This window comes from Dysidea avara, chromosome 9 (genome assembly GCF_963678975.1).
Source record: "Dysidea avara chromosome 9, odDysAvar1.4, whole genome shotgun sequence".
NCBI lineage: Eukaryota > Metazoa > Porifera > Demospongiae > Dictyoceratida > Dysideidae > Dysidea > Dysidea avara.
Genome location: NC_089280.1, coordinates 22,193,046 through 22,205,555, shown reverse-complemented (window position 1 = coordinate 22,205,555; position 12,510 = coordinate 22,193,046). Strand labels below are relative to the sequence as shown.

Sequence of the window (12,510 nt, the reverse complement as noted above, 5' to 3'; positions counted from 1 at the left end):
ACCCTGAGGGACTTTCTAACGTGCTAGCTAATAAGGCGTACTCGTGCTCCTAGGTGAAGAAGGAACTCAACTAATGGGATATGAGGTATGGGAGTAAGGGTCGTACATATAATAGCGCAGGCCTAGTCTCGCGTGGCCAGACCTTTTCCGCGCAGCCGCTTATCGATTGGAAATTATAAGCGCCGCGCTACAAGGGTCTGGAATAGTTCACGTATTTAAAAAAATCTACAATCCCCAGTGGTTGGGGAGTGTAAATTGGCTCACGCGATCCCTTAATCGCCAAAGTGATCTGATTACTGAAGAATGAGCTCAAGAAGGCCTCTGGGGATGACGAATATCGACCCGTGTAGATTTTTCCTTCTACCTACTACTGAATTTTCAACAAGCACGGCTGAATAAAGACAAACAAGCTCAGTTCATCTCGAATTAGAAGGAAAGTAGGCGAAAGGTTTTAAGCGGATTTGCCGCACAAAACAGACTAAAGATTCAAGGGAACACACGTTGCATTTTGTACCTTTGTATCTTAGGTGTTACTCAATCAACCAATTGTCACCAATAACGTGTCAAAAAATTTCATGTTCTTGAACTATTCCAGACCCTTGTAGAGCGGCGCTTATAATTTCCTATCGATAAGCGGCTGCGCGGAAAGGGTCTGGCCACGCGAGACTAGCGCAGGCCTGCCAACTCTCACGGGTTTACCGTGAGTCTCACGGTTTCACTACCCTGCTCAAGGGCAGCAGATCGAATCTCACGGTTTTTGAGGCCTGCTAACTCTCACTGTTTCACTAACCTTCGTTGGATAGAATCTCACGGTTTGTAGCGCGAATGTCACGGATTTCAAGTTTAACAAGTTGATGTTGTGCTACTTCTAAAAACCAGGCGCCATGCAGCTAGCTAACTCATCTGGAATAACTATTGACAGTATATACTACTATGAATTAACCAACTATGTATTACTACTTTACAATAGGGTAGTTTGGGTTGTGCAATAATATAATTAGCTATTTCGTAATTCATGAAATATTCGTAATTCGTTCAATTACGTTCCTATGCACTGCTAAGGAAGCGTTTGTTAAATAAACCGCTTTTACCAACATATTACGCACAAAACTATCTTCTAAACTGTTTTATAGTGTGACTAACGTGTTTTTTCCTACAAATTCTCTCGACAAAGCCTCAAAGCTGCTCTTCATTTTCGTTCGCGTACGTAAGGGATACGCCCCCTTTCAACTCGAAGTAATTGAACAATTCCCTGAGGACAAGGTCCGTAAAGGGAGTTGTAATTGTATGAGGAGGTGGAGGATACAAGGTACAGCACTGATTAACATATGGTATTGCCCCTTATAACACTTGCACTACAGCACTTAAAAGCACAAACTCCATAAATAGCATGACATCACTTCCGGTACCAGCCCTTTAGACTTGTGAGCATGCAGGGCAGTACGTGGTGACACTGTCATGTATTATTAACTGCAGGATAGCTATCCTGAATCATATTTGAGACTAGTTACTCATGCAGCACAATTAATTTACGTACATAGAACAGTGATCATCGTGTAATACTACTACACAAATGTACATGACAATATGGATGCCATCAGTAATAACAAATCAATATAAGTCACTTATACATCATACGTCACTGGCAATGAAGTCTTGTCAAAAAATTACTGGTCTTCACTGCATAAAGAAAGGAGAAACCATAATAGGGAGGGGAAAGGGAGGGAAAGTGCTGTACCTTGTATCCTCCACCTCCTCATACAATTACAACTCCCTTTACGGACCTTGTCCTCAGGGAATTGTTCAATTGTATTTCAGAGGCTCCGGATACAAGGTACAGCACTGATTAACATATGGTACGTTTAAAGCACCTAAATGTATCATTAATACAAGAATGTATAGTACCTTGTTTCTTCAGTTGATTGAAGGATGGCCCTCTGGAATGAATCTGAGCCATTAGGTCGGTAGTAAAACCTCTCAAAGGTTGACTGTGATGACCAATTAGCTGCCTTCAATATGTCACAAACAGGGACTCCCCTTGTTGCAGCATGAGAGGTACTGGCACTCCTTGTTGAATGTGCTGAGAAGGTCTCGGTATCAACTCCAGCCCTACCTAGGGTATCTTTGATCCAATGACCAATAGTTCCTGGCTTTGCCCTGTGTATGGGCTTCCTAGAAGTGACGAACACTGGCCTAGGTGACCTCATTGAAGAAGCTTGCTCTGCTGTTCTATCAAGGTATAATTGCAGAACTGTGACCAGGCAGACTTCTGTATTCTCTAAAAAGTAATGGTAGAGCACTTTTCTAGGAGTGCTCGACTTTCTGGATCTGGTTTTAGTGAGCTGCACGACTGTGAATTCAACTCCTGTAGGAGTCTGTTTTAAATTATCACGATCAAGTGCAGCAAGGTCAGAACACCTGTCGGCATTAGTTATTGCTAGCAAAGTAGCTGCTTTCTTGGCAAGCTGTAAAACAGTCAATGATGCTGATTTGTAGTGATTAGTAAAGAAGTCAATCACTGTTCCAATGTTCCATGATCTTTCATACCTAGGCATTGGAGGTCTGCAATTAAACATTCCCCTCATCAACCGTGAAACCAATGGGTGGCTTCCTACTGCTGTCCCTTCAATGCCCGGATGGGTTGTGGAAATTGATGATCGCATAGTGTTAATAGTGCGGTATTGGAGCCCTAAGTCAAACTGATCTGTTAAAAACTCCATGATGCTAGCTACAGTTGCTGAAACGGGATTGATACCCCGTCTACAACACCAGCTATGCCACTTGCGCCAGGCTGAGTTGTAAGCAGCATTGGTGTTTCCTCTCCAGGACTCGATGACCAGCTCAGCAACTCTCTGCGAAAAGCCCTGTGCTTCGTAGATTTGCCTGAGATAGGCCAAGCGGTCAGGTACAACCTCCCTTCCACTTGCAGAGGGTTGGGTTGGTAGTTCGTACTGAGTAATAGGTCGTGGTCCTCCGGAAGCAAAATTGGTAAGTCTGTCAACATTGACAGTACCTGTGGGTACCAATGTTGTGCTGGCCATGCCGGTGCTATCAGGCAAGCAAATTTGACCGAGTCCCGGTGTATCTTCGACAGAGCTCTGCCTACCAGGCAGAATGGGGGGAAGAGATATGGAGTCATTTCGTCCCATGATACTGAGAATGCATCTATTGTGCATGCACCTGGGTCGGGCCTCCAACTGCAGTATGAAGGTAACTGGTGGTTCGTTCTGGAGGCAAATAAATCTATCGAAAATGGGCCCAGCATGTGGCTGAGGGTGTCGAAAATTGACGGGCATAACTGCCAGTCGCTGCTGTCCTGGTGGTGTCTCGATTCCCAGTCTGCGGTTGTGTTCTCTACGCCTGGTAGGTATTCTGCTCGTAAAACAATTTGGCGAGCTAGACACCAGTCCCAAACCTGAATGGCAAGACGACAGAGGGGAGTCAGAGAAGAACTGCCCATCCTGTTCAGATACGCAATTGCTGTCCGGTTGTCCAGTCTCACTAAGACATTCACTGCTTCCTGTTCCTTCAAAAAGGACTGAATAGCTAAAAAGGCTGCTTTCAGTTCCAACATATTGATGTGTGATTGGGACTCTTCTGCTGTCCATCGACCTCCAGTTCTCACTCCCTGACAGACTGCTCCCCAACCCTGAATAGATGCATCTGATGTTATCACTGTGGACGCCTCCAATCTCAGCAGTGGTGAAGAGCAGTGTGCCGGGAGTTGTGAAATCCACCATCTCAAGTCCTTGCAAGCCTCCTGTGAAAGGACTGTCTGCTCTTGATGAGCAAGAGTGGCAGCGACCTTCAGACTCTGCAGTGCTCGGTAACGTAGTGGAGCTATATAAACTGCTGGTTTGGTTGCCACAAGTTTCCCTATGAACCGTTCTAAAGACTTGGTTGGAACTGGACTGTGTTTCAACAATCCTGATGCTTCCTTCTGCAAGTCTGAAATCTTGGCCGGCGGTAAAGCTATGGTCATTGTCTGTGTATTGATTAGGAAACCCAGATACTCCAGCTGTGTACTCGGCATGAGCACAGACTTGGGGAGGTTTATTATGAACCCCAGGGCCACGAGGAGCCACATTGTGGTTGCTAGATCCTGGAGCAACTGGTATTCTGACTGGGCTGTTAGTAACATGTCGTCCAAGTATACGACTATGCATACTCCCACCTGTCTCAAAAATCTGATTGCTGGTTTTGTGAGTTTCGTGAAGGTAAAGGGAGTGGTGGAGAGCCCGAATGGGAGAGTTTGAAACTGCAGGAGCTTTCCCTGGCCATTTTGAAAGGCCAGCAGAGGGTGGAACTCTTCTGCTACTGGTACTGTTAAGTACGCATCCTTTAGGTCGATCTTGACCATAAAGGAATCCCTCTGTAGGATTGATGGCATCATGTGCAGTCCTTCCATCTTGAAGTGGGGTGGGTTTAAATACTGATTCAGATGCCGCAAATCTATAATTGGACGCCACCCTCCTCCGCTTTTGGGGACGACAAAGAGAGGATTGACTAGGTGTGCCTGACTCTTGTGAGCAGGAGCAACTGCGCCTTTTGAGACCAAGCCTGAAATTTCGATTGCTAGTGCTTCTGCATGAACAGAGTCCAGTGCAAACTGCACCGGAGCCTGTGTGGGACTTGGCCATTGCTGCAGGGGTAACCTGTAACCCTTCACAGTGGTAAGGATCCGAGTCCAGTGCAAACTGCACTGGAGCCTGTGTGGGACTTGGCCATTGCTGCAGGGGTAACCTGTAACCCTTCACAGTGGTAAGGATCCATGGATCCCTTGTCAGCATTTCCCAGTTGCGAGAAAATTGGGTCAGTCTGCCACCAACTGGTGTCTGTCTGTGTAACGCTACTAATGACATATCTAAGTCCGAGGAGAGGGTTTCGGCGGGTTTGGGAAGTTGACTCAATTTCTCCTCGATTGGGGAGCAGGTGATTGGTACTGATGTCTTGGTTGCGATGGTCCCCGGCCTCTGAGTTGGCTGCGATACTGTGAGGGTTGGCTGCAATACTGTGAGAGGTGGGCTCCGCCCCGCCGGGCCCCTCGATTTCCGGCAGGGCTCTCGAAAAAACTGCTGTTTAGTGCGACCGATGGTCGACGAAAATCGTGGTTTATGCGTGTAAGGGTGGAATCGTTGAGAAGAAGGTAGTGAAGATATTATTTTTGAAAGGGCGGTACCAGTTTCCACCTGACTTTTCAATTTGGTCGTAAACCCTGGGCCAAAGAGGAATTCCCAAGCTTGTGGCTGTGGCTCCTGGCCATATTTCGCTAAAGAACTGTTTGCGACCTGTAGTAAGTTTGTTCTCCTCGCCTGGGACAACAACTCGTTCGCGTTGCCTAGCAGAACGAGTGTACGCTGCATTATATCCATCACGTCTAGGACGTTTATTGAAGCATCAGGGTCTTCCAACAGGCCATTCTCGATTAGCTCAGACCAGAGGCATGCGATTGGTCCGCACGTCTTAAGTAGCGCGGACTGTACCTTCGCAAACTCGCCGTCTTCCCTCGCAGGGAAACGCGCCCCTAAGTGGTCCTTAATAAACTCATCCACCTGAGGTGGTCTCATCGCTGGCGTCTTAGGGACCGGGTGCTGTTTGTGCATCGGTTTTCTTTGTCTAGCGTACACCTCATATGTTTCTCCAAGTATTCATTGATACTTGTATGAGCTTCGAACGTGAACTCGTCCTCAGTGGGCATGGACTGAGGGTCAAAGTTCACAACCGATCCCACAATCGAACGTGGAGTGGTCGGTTCATTATTATTAGTCTCACATATATTTAATTGATGTCCACCTTGGTCTACTCTTCCATTTGGATCACAGACACCTACTTGGGTTGTGTCACCAGAGGTGTTTGCCTCTACCAAAGACGGCATACTGGCTTCGAATACATTTCCACTTCCTGGCTGGCCCGTAGATGTCGTCCACAGATTTGCACTTCCCGTCTGGCACATTTGCGTGACCAGGGGGGTTACACTTCTCGACTGGCACGTTTGCGTGACCAGCGAGGCACTGGCACTTCCCAATTGGCACATTTGCGTGCCGTGACCAATGGGGTTACCCTTCCCGGTTGACACATTTGCGTGACTGCCGGGGAATTCAGTCCTGATTGGCACATTTGCGTACCAAAAGCAGGGAAACAAGGTAGTGACTGAGATGTAGTCCTTGGCGGGTGGTCGGCACGGCTCACGTGCTGAGAGGAAAAACTGCCGTCTTCATTCGCTCCAGACATCAGACGACCCAGAAGAGCTTCTCGTAAGGAGTTGTCAGCGGACACCGCCTCCAAGATGTTGTCCAACGTAGATCTACGGGCCATAACTTTATCACACTTTTAGACCGTACACGTGCTGCTGCGAGCAAGTAAAAGGGCTGGTACCGGAAGTGATGTCATGCTATTTATGGAGTTTGTGCTTTTAAGTGCTGTAGTGCAAGTGTTATAAGGGGCAATACCATATGTTAATCAGTGCTGTACCTTGTATCCGGAGCCTCCGAAATACAATAGGCTATTCCTGGCAGTGTACGAGGCCTGTACCGTTGTTTTTCAGTTGCTAAATGCCTGAAAACCTCAAGGGGAAGGTAGTCTGAGGAAAGTCACCACACCCGTATTTCAGTCCGCCGAAAAGAAACCACCTCAGAGCAAAGTTCACCTGTGCAGAAGTTTAATACAGACTTCATTTCACTTTTACTTCTTACGTAAAAGCTGCTTTTACCGTTATTAAACAATTTTGCTCACGTGGGTGCGTACGGACAAACGTAGGTAGATAGATAGATAGGTACACACACACACTTTTACGAAAACAATTTCAGTAGACCAGGCGCACGCCCACCTTCGGCCGGCTGTGGGCGTGCGCCTGGTTTAAAAAGTCGAGACTTTTTTTTTTTTTTTGGTCTCAGCATAGCATCTACAGTTTTTTTTACTACACACTGCAATACTACAATAAAGGTACAGAAATCTCAAGATTTTTGTACTTTCCAGGTTGGCAGGCCTGATAGCGTATTTTTTGGGGTAGCTATATATGTGTTGCCTTTATGCACCTATCAATATTAAGCCCCACTTCCCCCTTCCTGGGCGTACATGGGGGGATAGCAAGGGATTTGATCCGATTTGACCTTAAAATTGCCCCACTAGTGGGGCATTTGACTGTTCGCACTTGCTTGACTTTATAAGCTATGCACCTCCAGCAAGATACTTTCTCAAAGTATACTACGTGGGGATTTGACTACTCATCATGCCCCACAGGTGGGGAATTTAATTCAGATCCCCACCCTTGCCCAGGAGGGGGTGGTGGGGCATAATATTGATAGGTGCATTAGGGAAAACTTTATGAATTTTATTCTAAAAGAAAGATTTTATGCCACTCTGCTTTATGTATTTGAGAAAATTTTATGCCAAACACCACACATTGCGTGGCATAACAGTAATACCACAAATTGACATGGTTACTATGGAAACAAGAACAAGCTATATACATTATTAGGTAACCATGGTAACAAAAACACATGTATCAGAGGAGGTAGGACATGACATCACAATAATTGCGTGACGTGTGCGTAGTGTACATTTTTAGCATAGGGTATAGTTCTATTAAACTGTGAAGTTTAATTCACTAGTGTAGAAATCATTTCATATGTTGAGCTCCAGTGATTTTACAATGGACTTTGAAATAGAGCATTATTTAGAATAAAGTCTAATCTTATTTTCAGGCATCTGTGTCATTGTTCGCTGTATCCTTAGCCACTAGTAGCTAGTAAATGCAATCGACTTTGGTGTCTAAAATGATGCAAGTAGCTGGTACGGTTAGTTTCATCATGTAATTATCATTGGAATATTCAATTACATTACACAAAATTGTACATAATGACATCATGTCTTACCCCGTTCTGCATGTGTATGCACTGTAAATAGTGTGCATCAATTAGACCAACCACAAGGACAACTATACCAATTTTCAGTTGTCAGGATTTTTAGCACAGATTATTTAGGGTGTAAGATTCCACTGAGCATCACAGTCTGACTTAATAGTTTACAAGGAACCACAGAGAATATACTGTGCAGATAATGTACGAAACACAGAGTGGACTTGTGTATGCATTTATTGGCAGCACAGCTTTAAGTTCTAGCATTAATAATATCAAACAGTTAACTCACTGCCATGTGCAAGTGATAGCCAAATTGGTAACTTTAGTTGTTATACCAACAAAAAGTCTTATGTAAGACTAAACTGTTGAATTGAACAAAATAGACCTTCCATGCAACTTAGGATCAGCACAGTTAGACTAGCATGCTGAAAGTAAAGCCCTGACAGATAAATCTGATACCCTTAATGTAGCCCATAGTGGTTATTTGGTTATGCAGGTAGTAAATCTTGAGAAGATACAGGCTGTAAATAGACAAAATCAACTTGGTTTAGTAGCCATTGATAAGGCACATGAATGGGACTACAGGCAGATGTATAAGAGATGTGAAGAACTGCATGTACTACTATTAAATGCTCCTATCATGGCACTTTCTGTCACAGTGACAGTCCAAGTAGAAGAGCCTCAGATGCCTTGAAGTCTCTTTTAAGAGATCCGGTAGTGTCACGAAGTACAGTTAATCATGACAATGTATACTTAGCTGTTAAGCCATGTAACTTCAAAAGGAAAGATGGGTCTTGGCAAACCACATTTCTAGACTCAAGAGATTTCAACAATTTTACTGGCTGAATTAAGCAGTTAGTTGGTGATCAATTCACCATAGTGTACCCTATCATGTATAGGTGCAATTGTTACTGCACTCAGGGATAGAGATTTAAAGGGATTAGGCTACTATGGGAAGATGAAGGAAATAGACAAACAAGATGCATATAAAAAATGGAAGAATGATGAGGTTCAGGCTGCATCATATAACAAAGCCATAAGGTTCTGAGTCCATAGTTCACCAGTATGGTGTAATATGTACCTAGCTTGTGATTGACTGTTGTTGAAGGTGTAATTGTTGGTTAAATTTTAGGTTGGAATTGGTGCCCTCTTCGGAGATGGTCAACATACTATAAAAGGAGTCTGAAGCAACTACAACAGGTTCGTAAATAAGTAGTTTCTCTTATAATCTATGAGATAGTGAGTCATCCACTGGCATTCTGATCCCATGTAAATGAGAGTCTTTTAAGTATAGTTTCCCAAGTGAGTGCGCTACCTTAATAGTAATAAGTTTTCCAGCTTACCAAGCATTAAGCGACACCACAAACCTAAGATGCAACATGTACAGATGCTTTGTTAGGTGTAGTTATGCAAGACACGGCTAGATTAAAGTTTACTTATTTTTTTATTAATGCTTTACAGCACAAATGCTGAAGGTCTGTAGGACACCTGGTCCTACAGCCTGCTCAAAGACTTTAGCTACTTAAGGTGTGTTTGAAAAGTTGGAGAAAGGAGAAAAAATCCATAACTGGACCTAGGTAGCCTTGAACCTGCAGCCATCCGATTTACGCTCGAACTATTTATATAAAAGGAGTTAAAAAAATTTTCATCAAGACTGCATGAAATATTTGGCGTGAAAACGCTACCTTCATTGTTCAAAAGAAGGTGTACATTGTTTAGTGGATGCTTACAAAATTGTGAGATTTATTTGGTGGCCTGTCAATATGACGTTTAAACCTTTGTATTCAACACTCATTTCACAGTATACATGTATGATTGACTGCTGCACTAAAATCTCTCTCACACAGACTGGAAAATTTGCTTGCTTATGTCATACACTCAAATAAATGTAGGAATTTCTGTGTTGTATTTCTTTTTACTAAAGCCACATTAAATAAATGTTGGGCTAAATTGTTGATCAGGTGTAAAACTGTACATTTGTTTCAAGTGAAGACCAAGGCTGTTTATTTAAACACACTTCCATGCTGCTACTGTTTCTTCAAAATTTATCACTGTTAGCATCCAAGTGTTATGTGCTACCTGACAACAATACGTGCAGTCCTACATACATGCAAATTTTCTTCAGCTCTGATGACAACTGCACTTGCGCAAAATGTCAAGGATATCCATGCTTGATATTCGGCTAAATTAAAGCTGCTAGGATCCAACACTAGCCATTACTCTAATCTGCTGATGATTAACAGCTCGCTTTGATCAAGGCCTTTTCATGTAAGGGCTTAGTCTTAAACTAGTTGTACCCGCGCAAAATACACTTGATACTAAGACAATTGTTATGTGCTATTGTGTGAATACACTTAATTTCAGCATTACTTTAATTAATGATCAAGGAGTAATCACATCATTACATATACCAACAAAGACATGATTTGGCATAGCTACTGATGTGCACGCATAATTTCTTCAATGGTGTGTGGCACTAACATCTAGCTATAATGTTGGTGACCTTGCATCAACAAAGAGTGACTGATGTCATAGCTTTTATAATGTAGGTTGGCCTTGTGCACTGGAATTTCTGCGCATCTGTGCAGTAACCCATGTGGATGGCTTTTCAAGATGCATATGTCCAGTTACAGGTTCTACACATGCAGAGATCTTCACAGTCTTCACGAAGGTGGCATATCAAGATGTGTCCCATTACAACCATGTACATACACAAAAGAGACTAGTTTTGAGCGGCAGACAAATTCCACAATTGCGATGTACTCTACTTCATTTGGATGATGATGTTGCATGAACTAACATAAAGTGTCTGAGTGTGGTATGTGGATCAGTTTACCAATAGTTGGTGCTTAATACGTCTGTTTAGATGTGGGAGACAAAATGTAGGGTATATGAAAGATTTCTGTACATACTTACTTTGATTTGATAGCATATTCTATTTTTTTTAAATTTATTTATTATTTTTGAAAACCGTTATCTGACTCTTATTTCTTAGGGTAGATATACAGCTGAGATTTGCTTATTAAAAAACTTCTCTTTTGTTACTATCGACTGTACTCCATTCAGTAAAAAGGTGGCAAGGGCATCAATGGACCTTTTACATACTGTCAAGAAATGGAGGTGGATACTGATACGTGAGTGAGTACCAAATTTATGCATACAATAATTGTTTGTATTTTCTACTGCATAATCTGTATTGTTGTAATACATATGTACTGTATGTGAAGGATTGGTCTGTTTATATTGCTGCTTATAATTATTTAATACTTCTTTGATGGTATGCTAATTGGTTTATTTAACATAATGACTAAATTAGACAATTATGCAAATGTAATAGAAACAGATTAGTCCGTATGTGCAATTGGCTGTTGGGCACTGAACTATCTGAGTGTGTCCTTCAGTTTTCAGGAGTATTTGAACCAGCTCGTTGTATGTATGTTACACATATACTATACGTTTTCGTCTCCTCTTAATGTTTAGCTCCTCAGTATAGTATTTCACCAATGACACAATAGCAAGGCTTACTTCATCTGTTACCAAAACAGGAACTATTTTAATGTATATGTTAAAGCATAGCCGCGAGTGCTATATAAAAAATAAAGTACTCGGCGCTTGGCCTCGATGCTAATAAAGCACGAGGGGAATAGCACAAGCAAGGCTATGCTTTAAATGATTTATGGAACTTTCTAGTCATGTAGCTTCACCATACACTAGGACTCGTAATTAACGAACTATTAGCAGCCTGAACGCACACGAACTAGTTTAACAAAGTAACTCACACGTATTTCACCATAGTTTGGAATGGTATACATTCACCACGTATTTTGGCAGGTTTTGCTCGCAACCCACAATCGATTCTATTGTGAGTCACAGTGAAATAATTCCGTGATATCTCCAGGACTTGTCCGTTTACATTAACAAACGTAACAGCAACGTTACCTTCTCCTACCCATCATCGAAGCATTTAGGTATGTTTATAAAAGCAATCCAGTGGTAAAATTCGTATTGGCTGGGGTGATTGATCACTCAGCGCGGCGAGGCTATCAGCCTTCACCGGCGTGGGTGATTAGTCATACTGGCACGAGCCGCAGGCTATTAGCCTGTACTAAGGCACGTGGGCAACTGTGCTTTATTGCACCACAAAGAGTGCTTTATTCATTCAATAAAGCACTCTTTGTGGTCATGAAACACTGTTGGCCGGCTGAGAGTGTACTTTATGAAATTTAAAGTACACTTTTTCCTTTGATCTCACCCACATAAAGTTCTATAAGTAATACTTGAGTGTTTGTAAGCTATTTATGAGATCAATATAACTATTATGAGATCAAAGAAATGGAGAGAAAACTTAACAGGAAGTTACAGCCATATAAGTACAACCAAGTTCCGTTTTTATTTTATTTTGAAGTGTCTTTTGTGTTTATGCTTGTAAGCCTGGCCCAGAAAGGAGATGTTGATAGCATAAAGCCAGCCCATACAAAGTTCACATCATTTTGAACCTGTCTGTGTGCCTGTGTTGCACCTATCAACACCTTAGTGAGGTAACCAGGCAAGCCTTATAGTCTGCTGTACTGCAATAAATGAAGTCAATCATTAGGAGGATAAAGTTCACCTGATTTCACAATCTTTCTGAAGAATATTGTTAGGCACTTCA

The 12,510-nt window shown here is 42.7% G+C and overlaps 1 protein-coding gene across 1 annotated transcript; it reads right to left on the bottom strand.

Annotated features, from left to right (window-relative positions):
* Positions 1 to 1,450: 1,450 nt before the first annotated feature.
* Positions 1,451 to 6,054, bottom strand: LOC136266776 (uncharacterized). Its single transcript, XM_066061795.1, has 2 exons — positions 1,906 to 6,054; positions 1,451 to 1,680 (listed from the first exon to the last, which is right to left on the bottom strand). The coding sequence occupies exons 1-2, from the start codon at positions 5,601 to 5,603 to the stop codon at positions 1,668 to 1,670; spliced, it is 3,711 nt and encodes a 1,236-aa protein (XP_065917867.1). The 5' UTR covers positions 5,604 to 6,054; the 3' UTR covers positions 1,451 to 1,667.
* Between the last annotated feature and the right edge of the window lie 6,456 nt (positions 6,055 to 12,510).

Coding starts and splice junctions, on each gene's coding strand:
- LOC136266776 (XM_066061795.1), bottom strand. CDS start 5,603: ATGCACAAACAGCACCCGGTCCCTAAGACGCCAGCGATGAGACCACCT.